The sequence below is a fragment of the Haliaeetus albicilla genome, chromosome 1, assembly GCF_947461875.1.
Source record: "Haliaeetus albicilla chromosome 1, bHalAlb1.1, whole genome shotgun sequence".
In the NCBI taxonomy this organism is placed as follows: domain Eukaryota; kingdom Metazoa; phylum Chordata; class Aves; order Accipitriformes; family Accipitridae; genus Haliaeetus; species Haliaeetus albicilla.
In genome coordinates, this window is record NC_091483.1 from 10,016,297 (window position 1) to 10,031,044 (window position 14,748).

Consider the following 14,748-nt stretch of genomic DNA (forward strand, 5'->3'; position numbering starts at 1 on the left):
GCTGCTCTGGTCCCTGTCAGGATAAACTTATCCCACCTTGCGTATGAGTGAGTGTGTCCAGGCCTTTCCCTTGCGATGACAAAAATCAGAACTTGAACTGACTGATAAAACCGCAAGATTTCCGAAGCAGGGTTTCTCTTGCACCCTGCCCCTTTCCCTGCCCTTTTTCCCTCCAACCAGAATGAGAAACTGTTGCCCTTACTGCCAGGATTGGCCTGCAGGCTGAGGCTGTGTCCTATTAGTTGAATTGCTGAGAAGCGCTAAGGAAAGGGAAGCGTGAGAGAGGGAACAGGCTGAGGAGGAAAGTGGGACTGACTGGATGATGTGAGGACTGAAGCATGGGAGTGTATAAGCAGGTGCATCTGGTGTGGAAAGACACTCTGTTTTACTCAGAGGATGACACACGTGCCTCTAGCGAAAAGGAAAAATTGCTAAAATGTTGGTGATGCATCCTGGGGCTGGTGGTCTCTGTATTCATCTCCTCTTAAAAATCAAATCCCTATTATGAAACATGCCTGCAGGTGGATAAAAATAAATAAATACTAGGCTACTTTGAAACAAAAGTTGCAACTTGCAGGCGGTAATATCCCAGATCCTGGCAGGGCCTGCTGAACACCAGCAAATCCAGAAAGCAGAATCAGTTCCTGCATCCAAAGCGTGGACCATCTTCCAACCCAGCACTTCTGCAGTGGTGAACTGAAACTGGCAGAATCCCTTTCCCAACGGCACACGGTCGTTATTCTTCCACCTTAATACAAAAGATTTGAGAAGTCCTAAGGAAAGCGGCCCCATTAAGGTCATTTAGTTCTTGTAGCAGATTGAGATTGTCACCGGCACAAGGGTCAAACTTGGATTTGAAACCCTGTCCTTCACAAAAGAGAAATTTGTCACTGGGTGCATCTTCTTGTGGAGGGCTGTGTTTCTCGAACACGCAGTAAATGGTTCAGAAGGATTTACAATTGAATAAAAGAAAGGAAAATACTTGTGCCTCAGTAGTGCTATAAACTGGATGAACGTTGTGGACTCTGTGTCTCATAGATGATTGACAGCGCAAACATATGCTTTGCTTTCACCTAAGAATGGCTCTGATCTTATTATTGCTGAATTTGATTGGTCTCTACCATTTATTTACATAGCAGTTTAATGCAAAGAAAGCAAATGCTTGAATCGTACCCGGACATCCCATTTTCAGCCATAGTTGAAAGCTGATTAAATGGCCATGGGTATTTTATCTTTCGTGTTGAGCGCCGCATGGGTAATAACATTGTAGAGAGCTTCCCTCTCTAAGAAACCGACTGTGTTCCTCCGGTGCCAACCACACTTTTTAAAACTTTACAACTGAAGTCCTTGGACTATAGATTGGATGTGACAAACACACCCAGGCTTTGGTTACTGTCAAAACCGACATGAACTAAGCTGGGCAATAATTTGTTTGGGTTTCTACAGAACTAATCTAGGATGGTGGTTTCTTTGATGTGCTTCCCATGAAAGATGGTCGCATATGAATAGTAACAGTACAAAATATCAAATTATATGCATTTCAAAATAAGTGCATTGGTTTGTTAGAAATTCAAAAATGCATGCCTAAAAATGTGTTTGGTTGCATTGAAAGTGGGCCACCAGTCCAACTTCCTGCAGCTGCAGAACATCTGTAACAAATAAATAGCTCTTTAGTGTCCACGTGAAAGATCCTTGTGTGCCAAGAGCCACACGAAGAAGTGTTTGTGCGTGTGCATTGTGTCCCCCCACAGGCTGCAGGGCACAGGCCTGTGAGTCCCCGTGAGATCCATCTGGCTTTGGCTTTTCTGTAGCACTCAGTGATGGAGAACAAGCATTTGAGAAGTGCTTGGTATGGGCCAAACTGCAATCAGCACGCGTTCTCTCTCACGGGGTTTGGCTTGAACAGACTTAGTACCAGCTGCCTGATCTTTGCAAGCAGGCCTTCTCTTTGACCGGTCGACCATCCACCTGTTCCTAGTTGTATTTAGCCAAAAGAACTCTATCACTGCCTTTGCATCTGCTAAAAGCATTGGAGGAGAAATGAACTGCCTGGTGCCACGACATTAATCGTCGCTGAGAGATCCCCACATTTAGAGCTAGTTGCATTTATCAAACTTCATGCTCCGAGGGAAGAAGAAGAAAATTCATTACATGAAAAAACATGTCTTGTCTCTCTCCTGACTGGGTCTCTGTAATATTCTGTGTTTCAGGCCTACCCAGGAGACAACACAACACGGACGGCTGTTGAAACAGATCTGTACCTCCACATTGTTATCTATGACCATATCATCAGAAGAGGGACCTGAGGTCCATCTGTGTGGCTCTTCTCCCAGTGATTTGTTTAGCCATTTTAAAGTCATCGGGAAGAAAAATAAACAGTTGAGAGATCTTTACCTTGTGTTCAGGGTTAGGAAGGGGGATTTTTATACCGGTTTAGAGTGGGTTTGTGCCTCGTTCCTTGATGGAAGTAAAGTGGAAGGAGGACCCCGTACTGGCTGTAGAGTCTATGTATCTGGGCCCCTTGTTTGTCCATTGTGAAGTCTCTGGGCTATGTGAATTGCAAAAGCGCCTAAAGGGAAGTCGAAAGGTTTGGACCCAACTCTTCCCACTACTCCTAAGGCAGCAGGGTGGCTGGGACGGTAGTGTGGCATTCTTTCCTGGAGTGAAGACAAGAAACAACTGTCCCATAGTACCCCAGCAACAGGATGTTTTAAATTCTTCCTGGGAGACTCTTTCAGGTAGGCCTGGACCTCTGTTGAGCAGCTAACGCCATATAATATGAACAAAGCCATTCATAGGGTAGCAGGGAAAAGTTGTACCAAATAGACTGGTAAATGTAAAGAAATCTGCAGCGTTTTGACGGCATTAGTGGTTCCTCGAAGGCCGCTTTTCATCCATTCCTGCTCTTGCTGCTGTTCTAGTACCAACTTGCCAGAAGTTCAGGCAGCAACGCGACGGTCCAAGGGACTCTATTCTATTGCCGGCACACTTGGGGAAGTTGCCCGTACTTACGTGACCCAGCTGGTATAACCACCAGCATAGCTGTCTGCTTACTGGAGAACTGGAAAACGGCACAAAGCTAAGCAGCAGAAAGAACTAGCAGGAAACAAAAGCAATAATTGCAGAGAAAACAAAAAGGATGTGGAGGTAAAGGCAGAGGAAACAAAGGCAGAAAGTGGCTGGATAAAATTCCCTGGGCCTTTTATGCCTTAAGGGACTGGTTGATCTTAATGATCTTTTCTGGCCTCGGTACTGTGAATTTGTGAAAAGGACAAGTGAGGCAACTCAGACGAGAAAAGAGATGGTAGCAGCGCTGCTAGGCTTACCATAGGGTGGGGTCTATCTGCCAGCCTCATCACGAGCATGTTCCCTTTGGAAAAGGCTGAGTGCCTCGGTCTCAGCAGTTGGCGCATTAAAGATCCCTGTACTGCAAGCAGAGGGAGTGTTCCAACAATTACAAAGTGAAAGTTGTTACTTCAAAGCTGCAGTAATTTGGGAGAGACTTGGAAGCCTTTTTTTCTTTCCCATAAAACTTTTGATGTTATGAAGTTCTGCCATTTCCAAAATACAATGAGGTCTTTTACTGTAACGTGTCGCTTTTACGTAGAGCACTTCGTCCTGTAGCTCCCTGACATTTTTGCAGCAGATGGGCAAGCTGGAGGTTGGTTCGCGCGTCCCTGAACGGCAGCCGGGTGGCGGGGGAAGCACCAGAGCATGGCAAGGCTGCTCTGGGTTTCGGACCTCCTCTCCTCCAGCGGGCCTCCGTCTCCATCGCCGGGTCAGCAGAGACCCCTAGCGTAGGCGGCCGGAGGAGCCTCCCTGCCTGCTGCGGGCAGGGACCAGCACCCGCTGCCGCCCTCTGCACCCGGCCGGGTGGAAGCACCAAGCTGGGAGGCTGCTCGGGGGGCAAATGGGCGAAGGCAAATGGTGCTTCGGGTTCCCAGGGCTACCCGCAGGGAGAAGAGAAGCTCGAGACTGCTGCAACCCTTTCATTTAGCAGAGGGCCGCGCGTTGGGCGCTACGTGTCCATGAAGGGAAGACCTCGCCCTGTTAGGGCCAGCTGCTCCTGGCCTTGGTGCTCCTAGGCATTCCCCTCATTTAGCACTACCAGACGTAAAGATTTCCGTCGTTCCTTGCATCTCACCTGAGAACTAGGTTTCTCCCGTTGGCTCAGCTTTGCTTTGCTGCCCCTGTGTCTTGAGGCAGCTCAGGGGAAGGGCTAAGATGCTGACTCACAAGTGTTTTTGTAGCATTAAAGCAAAATTGCTTTTTTAATACAGCTTGGCGTTTGGGGTATTTTTTTTTTTCAAGGAAAAAAACCAGAACTCCTGAGCCATATTGAAAACACTAGGTTTTCCGTCTCTCGAGCACCAAAGAGGGAGAAGGCCTCATTATGAAGACTGGTAGAAGGGATGATTGGTGGAAAGGGTATGAATTGTATTTTTCATTCCTCTCCACAAATGAATTGTCATTTTCCTTTCTCAATCTAATTGGATTTTTAAGTAATGTTAAAAAAAAAAAAAAGTTGGAAAGTGGTCCCTGCAGTTTGGAGAACATTATCTCAGAATCGTAATAAATAAATAAATAAATAAATAACATGAAGTAGGACTTAACAGAAGCACGTTTTCAACTTTAGAAGTTATTTCCAGAAATTCAGCTTCTTTTGTTGTCTTCTTACTAATCAACGCTCTTGATTCAAAAGAACAGCAGGAAGTCTAGGAGAATGCTATGTCTACATCGGCAGGAAAATGGAAGGAAATTTGGACCTAAGTGGGCTTTACGTGTTTTCAGGTCAGCGAGCACACCAATGCGCTCTATATCTCTAAAGATAGGTAACCAAAAGGCTGTAAAGATGTAGGAAGCCTCAAGTTTTGCAGTTGGTGCGGACCTCCTATGGAATTGTAATTTCATGCTATTTCTGACTCGGGCAGTAAACCTCATCTGCAACAAGAACTGTAATAGTTGCAATGAAAGAATGGTGTTCGCTGAGCAATTTGCAGAAGTACTGGCTGCTCAGTAAACTCATTTGATTCCTTCCCACCCATCCTTGCCTATGAGCTAATCTCCTGGTGGTCTGTCTCTTCTGACATTCACAACCTAGGACCCCGGAACGTTATCGTAAACGAAAGCTCCCAAGTTACATGTTACAGTCCTTTGCCAATCCTAACCGGAAGAAACTTTAGCCTCTGCCGTAAGTGAAAATCTGCCCCCAAACACTTCTGTAATCTGGCTTGCATTATAAAGAAAAGGTTCCTTTTCTTAGAGAAACAGGATAGTGCCTAAAAGCATCTAAGTGCTGTTACACTCCATTTCCCTAAAATGTCGGTGGTGGTTCTTCCCAGAATCTTGTCACTCTTCAGCCCCGGGTGGGCACACAGTGAAGTGGACGTGCAAAACATACGGTAATCGAGAGACAAGCTTTCCAACGACCGGTAACTGCACGAAAGCTTCCTGCATATGTTCTTATGCTCTGTGACTTTTTATCGGAAACAAATGAAAACTATCCAGCCTGAAATTACTGCCTGCTGTAAACATTAAGATGAATGGAAATCTCTCCATTCTGTTCTGAAAAGACACTCTGGTATCGTCGCCGGTCATGACATTTACTGCAGGTATGGAGTCTGCATGCTGCCGTGAAGATAACTGATTTTAGGCGTGGATGGGAAAGCGCATCATTGCAAAGGATCCCCAAAACTCTAGATTTTATACAAGTGGTGGGGGGGGGGGTGTTGCGTGTTGTTGGGTTTTTTTTTCAAGCGTGTCTAAACTGTGTACATGAGTTAACAGTCTACACATTTTATTAACCTGTATGTGGTTTGGATTCCTTCATGTTTCTTTATCTCCCCACCAAAATCATAGTTTTGTTTGGTTTTTGTGGAGTCTGGATCTTTGGTCTTGCAACGATGTTCGGAACTGTTGTTGTTGTTGTTACTTTGGATTAAACGAGTGAAGCTGAAAAGTAGCATGAGATTGGTACTGAACAGCTCCATCCTGAGCCATAAGCAGAATCACAGGAAGAGTTATTGTTTAGTACAAAATACAATGCTTTGAAAAGAACAGTCATTTTACACCAAAATGTGAAGTTCTTTGCCCTTTAACTGTCACAACAGGATGCTTTGACGTAGTTACAAACTTTTCGTATTACGTGAAACGAAATTCTGGTGAGTTCACTGTGATTTTATGGAGAGGCATCAGCAGGTTTGCATTCTCTGACCAAAAGTGGTTTTATGGAAGGCCAGCGGTCTGAGGAACCCAAGCAATGGTGGTAATTAAGCTCCACTTCTGAACCTGGTAGCTGTGCAGTAAGGTATCAGCTGAGAAAACGTAGCAATGCTTCATGAACTCTTAAGTTTGTGGTTCCAGCAGCAGTCTTCCCAGTCTAGCTGCATCTTCAAAGCTGAAAGAAGGAAATGGGGGATGGCAGTGCCACATTAATAGCTGACCCGTCTCATGTAAAGAACAAGAAGATATCCGAGCAGCATACAACTTGGTCGTTAGATGTTCTCCTTTTGGCCATCAGCGAAAGAGGTTGTAGGAGAAAATTCTCCATTAACTCCCACTGCCCACATACAGAAAAGAAATCAGATTAAAAATGAATAAAACCTTTGGGCAATTCTCTGGAAGGCAGGCAGGGACAAGCAGTGCAGGCCAAGCCACTGTTCCCGCTGCAAAGAAAACAAAAACACAGGTGCTGAATGTACTGAAGCCATGCAGATTAGCCCTGTGTGCAGTACACGCTCTTTACAAGAAGAAAAAACATCGCTCTTGTTATTTGGCTATTGTTCACTTGAGGCATGTTTTATTTCAGCTCAACTGCAAGCAGAGTTATTACAGATCCCACAGCAGAAGTTCTCTGTGATGAGAGAAACATGTGATCTCCAGGCCCTAGAGAAGAAATTACGCTGGGAAGGCACCTCCAGCGGGAAGGCTGATGCTGGCCACCTGAGCAAACACCAAGTCTAGCTAGTGTAAAAAAGCAAGCATAAGGGATATGCGTAATGACTGGACACAGGAGCGGTTTGGTACAAGTTTCTCACCGTGACCCTGCCTCGCGAAAGGCTATTTTCTGTGCGCATCTCTAAGACCAAGAGCAAGGAGATTCAAAGAGAGCAAGCGCCACTTTGTTCCCCAATAAAAGGGGAGACCCGGCTCTGCATGTTGGACTTTGTGTAGTGCAATTCCAAGCACTGCTGGCTGACGTGCTGTTTAGCGTTCTCCTGCGCCGGTTATGAACTTCACCGTGTTGTACGTGGGAACGTGTGTCTATAAGGGATGTATGGGAATGATACGGCTAAGGATACGCGAGTCATTTGGAGCTGACTGGGTCACAAGACCAAATTCAGTGAGAAGAGACAAGGTTTCTTTGGAGCGGTGGCTTGGCAGGGGGAGGGAGCGGGACGACACACCTTAGCCAGAGGTTATGGGTCTGGTAAGAGTGGGGGTGACTTTGTGGGGTCAGAGACAGGCTGCTGGGAGCAAAGCTGGTGTTGCTGACCCGAAGACTTGGTGGCAGGAGCTCCGTCAGAGCAGAATAAAACAGAAGCTCATCTGAGACAGGCGAACAATCAGTGCGGAGGGCTGGTGTGAGCCAGGCAAGGTGAAGCTGCAGGGAGATATTCACCAGAAGACAGCCGGGAGAGTTAGATGTAGGAGCTGCAGCAGCGGAGATGGCTTTTTTAAGTAAATTCTGGAACGCCTGAAAGTCAGGCAACTAATAAGTGCAAGTGTGGGCTTGGCCTTCACATGCTGAACAGATCTTGCTAATATCACTTTGTTATGCAAATATGTAATTATTTCATTTCCCCAGAAGGAGTATTTGTGGTTTCCTCTTCCCCAGGACTTCCGAATACTTGTGTGGCGGGAACAAGTAACTGTGAAGTTACCAGGTATGTGCATAACATGGCAAGCTCTGAAAGTGGAAACGTGGAAGTTTTTGGTGGAGGTTTTAAACAGCACTTTTGAAAGGGGCTGCTGGAGGGTGCTGAGGCTGGCCCTGACAATGGCACAGGAGTTGCTCATCATTTAAATAAATTTAATTAAGATTGAAGCCTACTGTGTGCCCAGGGCTAAGGAATAAAAAGGCTAGGTTGCCTCACAAACCAGAGACTCTGTAGTGGATTAGGATGGAGCTGTATTAGCGAGGAGCTGGTAGGGCCCAGCAGGGAGGTGCGTGCGCTGGCTGTGACTCGGAAGGATGATGTTTGTGGATAACCTATTATCGCTGACACGGGCGAGAACAAATGAGAAGCACCCGCTGACCCTCTCTTTCTATAGTACCGTGGTCGAATGAGTATAGGTGGGTGATCAGCTTGGAAAGTCCGGTCCTGGCCAATTGTAAGGCAAATAACTTGCGTCTTGCTAAAGGGGAGAACGACAGTCAGGTCCCCTTATGCATAGTCAGAATTTCAGATAGTTTCACTTTGATTTTGCCTCAAACATCTGCAAGTGCGTCTGTAGACACACACGTGTGCATATGCATGCACCGGCTGGAGTTCAGTGCCTTCTTCTAGAGCAGCATTATTTGACTTCTTTCCATTTTTCCTGTTTCTTAATAGAAGGGGGGAACCAGGAAGAAGAAGAAGAAGACAAAAAAAAAAAAATTACAGATTATTTGTAGCAGTCCAAATTGCTATCTCGGCTCCGCAAATGGAAATCTAGAGTGGCTGTGTACTGGATAGGATGGAGTCACTCTGCTGTAATCACACGGTGTGTACACAGAATTTGTCCCATGTGGTGATGGTTATTCTTTTTGTTTGTCTGCATGTTTTGTAGCTTTTCGTGCCTCTGCAGCTGTTTTGTGTAGAGACCTGCCGTCCAGACTGACTAAGACCTGGTTTCTACTTTTGCAACAAAATGATTTGTATGCTGTGCAGAAAGGCAGATGAGTTTATATGGATGTTCCAAAGAAGTGACTTAGGAAGTTGGACGGTGTTTTGAGATGTGGATCCCGTCAGTATACCATACTGAAATGTTTGCCTTGTTTTTATAAACACGGGAAAGGCGGGTAAGCTTTTATTCCACGCCTGCTTTGATGATTATGCTGTTGAGCAGCTATGTTTGGCAAACCAAGACAGACAAAAGAGGGAGGGAGAAAAATAAGAAATTGACACTACGTTTAGTCATCTCCATTAAAAATGAAAAATATGTAGAGTGTTTCTGCACCAAGTTTAGACTAGATCTCATTCTGCACAAATCGGTTTTTATTGCTGTTGCATCTACATGAGCGCTCAACGCATTGTTTAATACTTCTTAGCCTTCTAAAGGACTTGTTTTACCTTTATCAGTGGAAGACTCAAAACGCCGATCAGGGTGCGCTTCCGCTGTCACGAGAAGGACCCACGTTGAGGGATGAGTTCAGGTGTTTTCATCCCCTGAGTTTCTCTTCAGGCATAATTGGGATCAGTTCTGCTGACAGCTCAAAAGCCGAGATGTTGAATTTAAGAACTGTTATTAACTGGTTTTGCACTTCCTAGGTCAAGAGCTTACATGAGGAAAATCATTACAGCCTAAAACAGTGCAGTAATACTAGCTTACTTAGCGAATAAGTATCTCCCTAAGAGTCTTGGAAAAAACCACTGCCAATCTTTTTAAGCCTTGACTACTATAATGCAGTGAGTCTTGGCTGCGCGTATAGCATTGAAATCAGTGAAGCCCTGTAGTTTGTGTCTGCTGAGGGCTTGGCCCAAAGAAAAGACCTCAGGACTTGACTGCATATTGATACAAAGCGAACGCAAGCTTTTGGCTCGTGTCAGTCCGTCGCCAAGAGGTGTGTCAGTCTCCTGCAGCTGTCCACTTATTACTGGCCTCCAAGTGTAAGATGTCATATTAATGTCGACCCTCTGAGCGTGATCATTTAGTTTTTCAGCTACCCAGGTGGTAATGTCCTAACTTGGATATGGTGATTTTGTTGAAGACGGTGGCAAAACCCTGGCTAAAGTTGAGGTAAATGTCATCCACTGGTCTCCCTCATCTGCAAGTCCAATCAGTTTATCACAAAAAGCAGTCAGATGGGTCAGACGTGGTTTGTCCTCGGCAAATCCATGCTGACAGTTCCCAGTCACTTTCTTCTCCCTCACGTGCCCAGAAATGTGTCCCGAGAGGACACGCTCTGTGATTTTCCCAGAGACTGAAGTGAGACTGTGGGGTACTCAACTGTTGACATGCCTCCTCTTGACCATGTAACTCTGACGGATCTGGTGGAGGAGACTTTTTTTCCTCCTGTGCCCCCACAGTCCCTTGTCTTTCCTACACAAGGGCATAGTGCAGCTGTTACGGAGCTGCTTTATGCCGATAGGCGATGGTGATTAGTTTCTGATACTCAGTGATCTGTTGCATATAGACTGAGGTCATATTGGGTGAAATTGAGTCTGGACTTTGTGTTTTTCTGGGAGGAGATTCAGATTTGGCCTTTTCATGTGGCCATTTTGGTAGAAAAGGTTAAAATGTCAGAGCGGTACCGTGGCCACCCTATTGGTTCTTCTTTCCAAAACAGAGCTAGCAGAGTCTCTTTCAAGGAGATTGCCATTTGCTTTTTGAAAGATAGATCTTTAACTTCTTCCTTTTTTTTTAACCAAGAACTAAACTGGAAGCACATGAAATTGCTGCCTCAATTAAAATTAATATTCATTTTGTCAGAGGAAGAAGCGCAGTGGTAAAATGTATCAGTAAATGCTGACTTCATTGTGTTATTAAGTGTATTGGCCCTATGAAACTTGGCCAATCGGTGCAACCAGGCTAGAGCACCCATCTGCCTCACTTGGAGCAAGACTTAGGCCACAAAGCACATTAAGAAAAACTGCAGAACTACATTTCCATTCTGGAAGGAGCGCCAGTGTCAAAATATCTACTGAAAACCAAACCACAGGTTCTTTCCATAGCCCTCATTGCTGTTCGTAAAATGTTAAAGAAACTGAGCTGAAAATATGCCCGTGGAGAATTTCAGATGGGGACGTAGTCAGGATCTAAGCTAACCAACCACAACTTAGCTCAACCAAAATATTTCATTTTAAATGAAACCATTTTCTCACTTTTCCAAATTCCCTTGCCTACCTCTCAATGTTTTAATACATCCATATCTTAGCAATAAACATTGATAGATGGAAAGAAAACAAACCGTGGCTGACAGGACAGCAGAGTTGCTTCTGCCAACTCATCAAAGGCCATTAAGTGTGCAAACCAGTAGTGATGAAATATTCATCAATTGATGAAAGAAGTTTTTCTCTCCACAATCAGCAAATTCAGATACTGCTTTCAGATGCAGAGACTGCTGTTTGTGTGCCAAGATGTATATTTTCAAAAGTGGGCTCTAATCTGGCGAGCCTTTTTTCCACCTATTCACCTGGCTGCCCCTGAAGAGGAAGACTACAGAATCATCTCAGGGGCTCACGATCTAACTCAGGAATATTACTCCAACCTTTGAAGTTGAACATCACAGCAGTACAACTCCAAGAGTGTCTTGGCAGTTGCACGGACAGCAAACCAGCTGACTAAAAGCCTGCTGCTGAGTGAGGTGAATAGCTCTTTAGATCCTTCTTCCTGCATTGACGAGAAGGATGTTGTGGACACCCAGCTAGAAAACAGACACCTAAAGCTAGGTGTTTTAATCTCCACGAATACGCACCATTCGTAATAGTGAGTGTTTGTGGTGGTCCCCTGATAGAATTCCAGAAGTACCTGAAGCGGCTGAGAATAGCAGGTCTGCTGACTCCCATTTCGACACATCGCTCCGCACTTCTGCTGTAGTAGTTCAGAGCACCTCGGAAAAAATATCTTGCTCCACTTTAATAATGTCTTGACTGGTACTTCTGTGTACTGGCTGCGTGAACCAAGAGTTGCAACACAAGAGCTTGTAGCCAGGAACGTTTTCTGCGTGGTGCTGGGCACACATTTAATATGTGCTTCAAAAACTGCAATGAGAAGATGGATAGAAAATCACCCTCGTGGATTTTGAGCTGCTTAGTTTCAACTAAACATGGCTTTTTTCTTGCCAAAACTTGGTTCGCTTGCTAGATTGGGACCAGTAGACTGCATGTTTCACAGTCTGTTACACAGAATGGTGAGAGCTGAGGGTGTTGAAGTAGACTGGGTCCTTTCAGCGCAGCATCTCTGTCCAAGCTTACATCTGTAGCATGCTTACTGGGCATGCATTGTCCTAACAGAAACAGCAGTGCCGTCTCAGTCAGAAATACGGGGACAGTTCCCAGTTCTGAGGCAGTCATACTGGCAAAATGACCATGACAGCTGGGATTAGCTGGTTCCTTGTTGGTCAGCCACAGCAGAAAGCTTACCGAAAAGAGGGGTCATGCAGATTAAACCATCCCAAAAAGATGGATAGTCCTTTCAATTCAGGGTAAGCTCTGGTTTTGCTTAGTATGTTGCTGAAGTGCTGCATGGTAAGCCTGATATTTATTAGTAGTAGAATTATGGAGTAATTTTAGCATGCACGAGGGAGCAGGATGGAATTACAAGCTTGGACTCTGCTTAATACTGATACAAGTGTTAAACCATCCTGCTGGGTTTCATGGGCACAGGAATATTGCCTGGGGGAGTATCTCCTCTGCTGTGAAAACAGTCACTAAAGACCGGAACAGGGGCAGATTCTTCATTGTCATATGCCCCGCGACAGCAATGTGAAGGTGTGGAGGATTACCTGCAGGGAGGGGAGCTCTCTGCTGCAAAGCCGGGGGCAGCAGCTCCTCCCCTGTTTGGCCCAGGGTACCTAAAGGAACTTCCCTGCTGTGTGCATTGCGCTGTGGGATGGCTGTGGGAAGCTGTAAAGCCTATAGCCCCCCCTTTCTTCCTGCCAGAGCCCCAGCAAGCTAACGCTGACTTGGGGCCTGTCCCCCGCTGCAAGTTAGGAGCGGTAGGTTGCTGAAAGATGCAAAGCGATGTCATGTGTATGAGTATCTCCACCCAAAAAAGTGCAGAGATAATGGGTCATTGAGCTGTCGCTCATTAATGGAGAATTTAGAGAAAGATTAAATGGAAGTCAGTGTCTCATTTTTAATGTTGTTGCTCTGTTTTCCCTGGTTCTGGGTCCTTTTCCTTCTCTTTCCTACTGAGATTGGGTAGAGCAACAGTCTAACGCACCCACGTTTGCCAGTACTGGTTGCACACTCCTTTTGCCTGGGGCGTTCAGTCTAACTGCGCTGGGTGAGCTAGGCAGGCCGGACATTTATCACAGCGTGTCCTTTTCGTGTTACATCACTGTCCCAGTCCACTTGTGAATTACTTCTTTCCACTTCCCGTCCTGTCCCATAAATGTTATATGGAAACACGTTATTATAGGGTTGTGGAAGCAGCTGGAATCTGGCCATTATCTAAATAACCCATTGAATTTGATCTTTCAGATTCTTTTACCAAAGCGAAAAAGCAGAGCGTGCCTCCTAGCTGGAAATACTGCATCTGTAAGAGGAAGGGGTGGTTTCAGTGGCGCTCACTGATGCTTGTAATTAAAAAGGTTCGCTGTCGGAACCGTTGTTTTGAGGGTGAGCCCGTGTGTGCCTCTACCGCCATGGTATTTATAATGCAAAGAACCATGCCGCTCTGTCGAGGCTAGGAATGCAGCTTCGCCATTGCGTGTGGTACCAATACAGTTAGATATGTGGCTTCAGGGGTCCTCTTTCTTGTCTTGGCAATCAGCACAACTCTTCTGAAACCTGTGGGGTTAAACTGTAAGCTCTCTGGGACACGGTCAAAGTTTGGTGTTCTCTGAAAAATGCTAAACTTGCTAGTGATATGCGGTGCTTCCATGGAAGAAATGGAGAACGAATCACAGAGAAGTGCAAAAGCGCTGTTATCTCAGAAGTCGGGTCTGAGAGTTTGCCAGCCGTTATTTACTAATGAGGAGTAACTCCTTTTGTGTACTGGTTCAGTTTGGTTTATGCAGTCACAGTGCTCTGCCATTTAAAAATCTCATGTCCAGTTTGAGCTGGGAATATTTTTTAACTTTGGGAGCCACAGAACTGCATGTAATGAGCGTCCCACAATGTCACAAAGACAATCCATAAAGCAAGGGGTATTTGAAACCCAACGTGTTCTTCTGCAGCGCTCTCGAAAAACTGCAATGGCTGTATAAAAAGGGGGATTCAGAGAAGGCACCTAATGCCCTGAGAAGTCACTTCCTCCTTTCTGACTCACACCAAGTGTTCTCTTTCTCTCTTCTTACTGGCTGTAATAGCATTGTATAGGGCTAACTTTCTATTTTAGACACTTAAACAACTGCAGTCAAGTGGTGGGGCAAGGCTCTGGGAGCCAAATTGTGAATTAATTTTGCATGAATGCGGCTTTCTGCTAACACTTAAAAGATTTTTAATAAAAGCTCAGCAATAGGGTGCTTGAGCTTCCATGCTGAACTTAAGTTAGTTCTTGTCTAATGATCCTTTGCTTGAGTATGGTGTTAGATACATGCTGTCTCTGAGTATTTTTTTTTATTTTTTTTTTTACTGAAGTCATTCTTGATCTACAGTGCTCCAATCTCAAGAGTTAGGCCACAGTGTGGAAGATGTGTTGGATATGCAAAACGTCGCATTTTTATGGCTAGTTATTTGCTGCTGTAGGTTTAAAAGAGGATTCAGTTATGCTTGTTTTATCTAAAGAGTTGTGGTGTGGTTGCGTTTTTTTTAAATCTCATCTCTCACCAGTAGAAAAATAACATGACTGAAGTTGAAATAGCAATTCCAGTATTTTGGTTGCCTAAAGATTCTTCTTGGGGATTGACAATTCCGCCATGGATGTAAGCCGGAGATT

The 14,748-nt window shown here is 45.1% G+C and overlaps 1 protein-coding gene across 1 annotated transcript in view; it reads left to right on the plus strand.

Moving 5' to 3' along the window:
- The window catches only part of CFAP299 (cilia and flagella associated protein 299), a 230,993-nt gene extending 228,545 nt beyond the window's left edge, over window positions 1-2,448 (plus strand). The window contains exon 6 of the mRNA XM_069779042.1: window positions 2,211-2,448. Within this exon, the coding sequence (XP_069635143.1) occupies window positions 2,211-2,306 (96 nt within the window). The 3' untranslated portion in view covers window positions 2,307-2,448. The remainder of the gene's footprint in view (window positions 1-2,210) is intronic.
- Window positions 2,449-14,748: the final 12,300 nt, after the last annotated feature.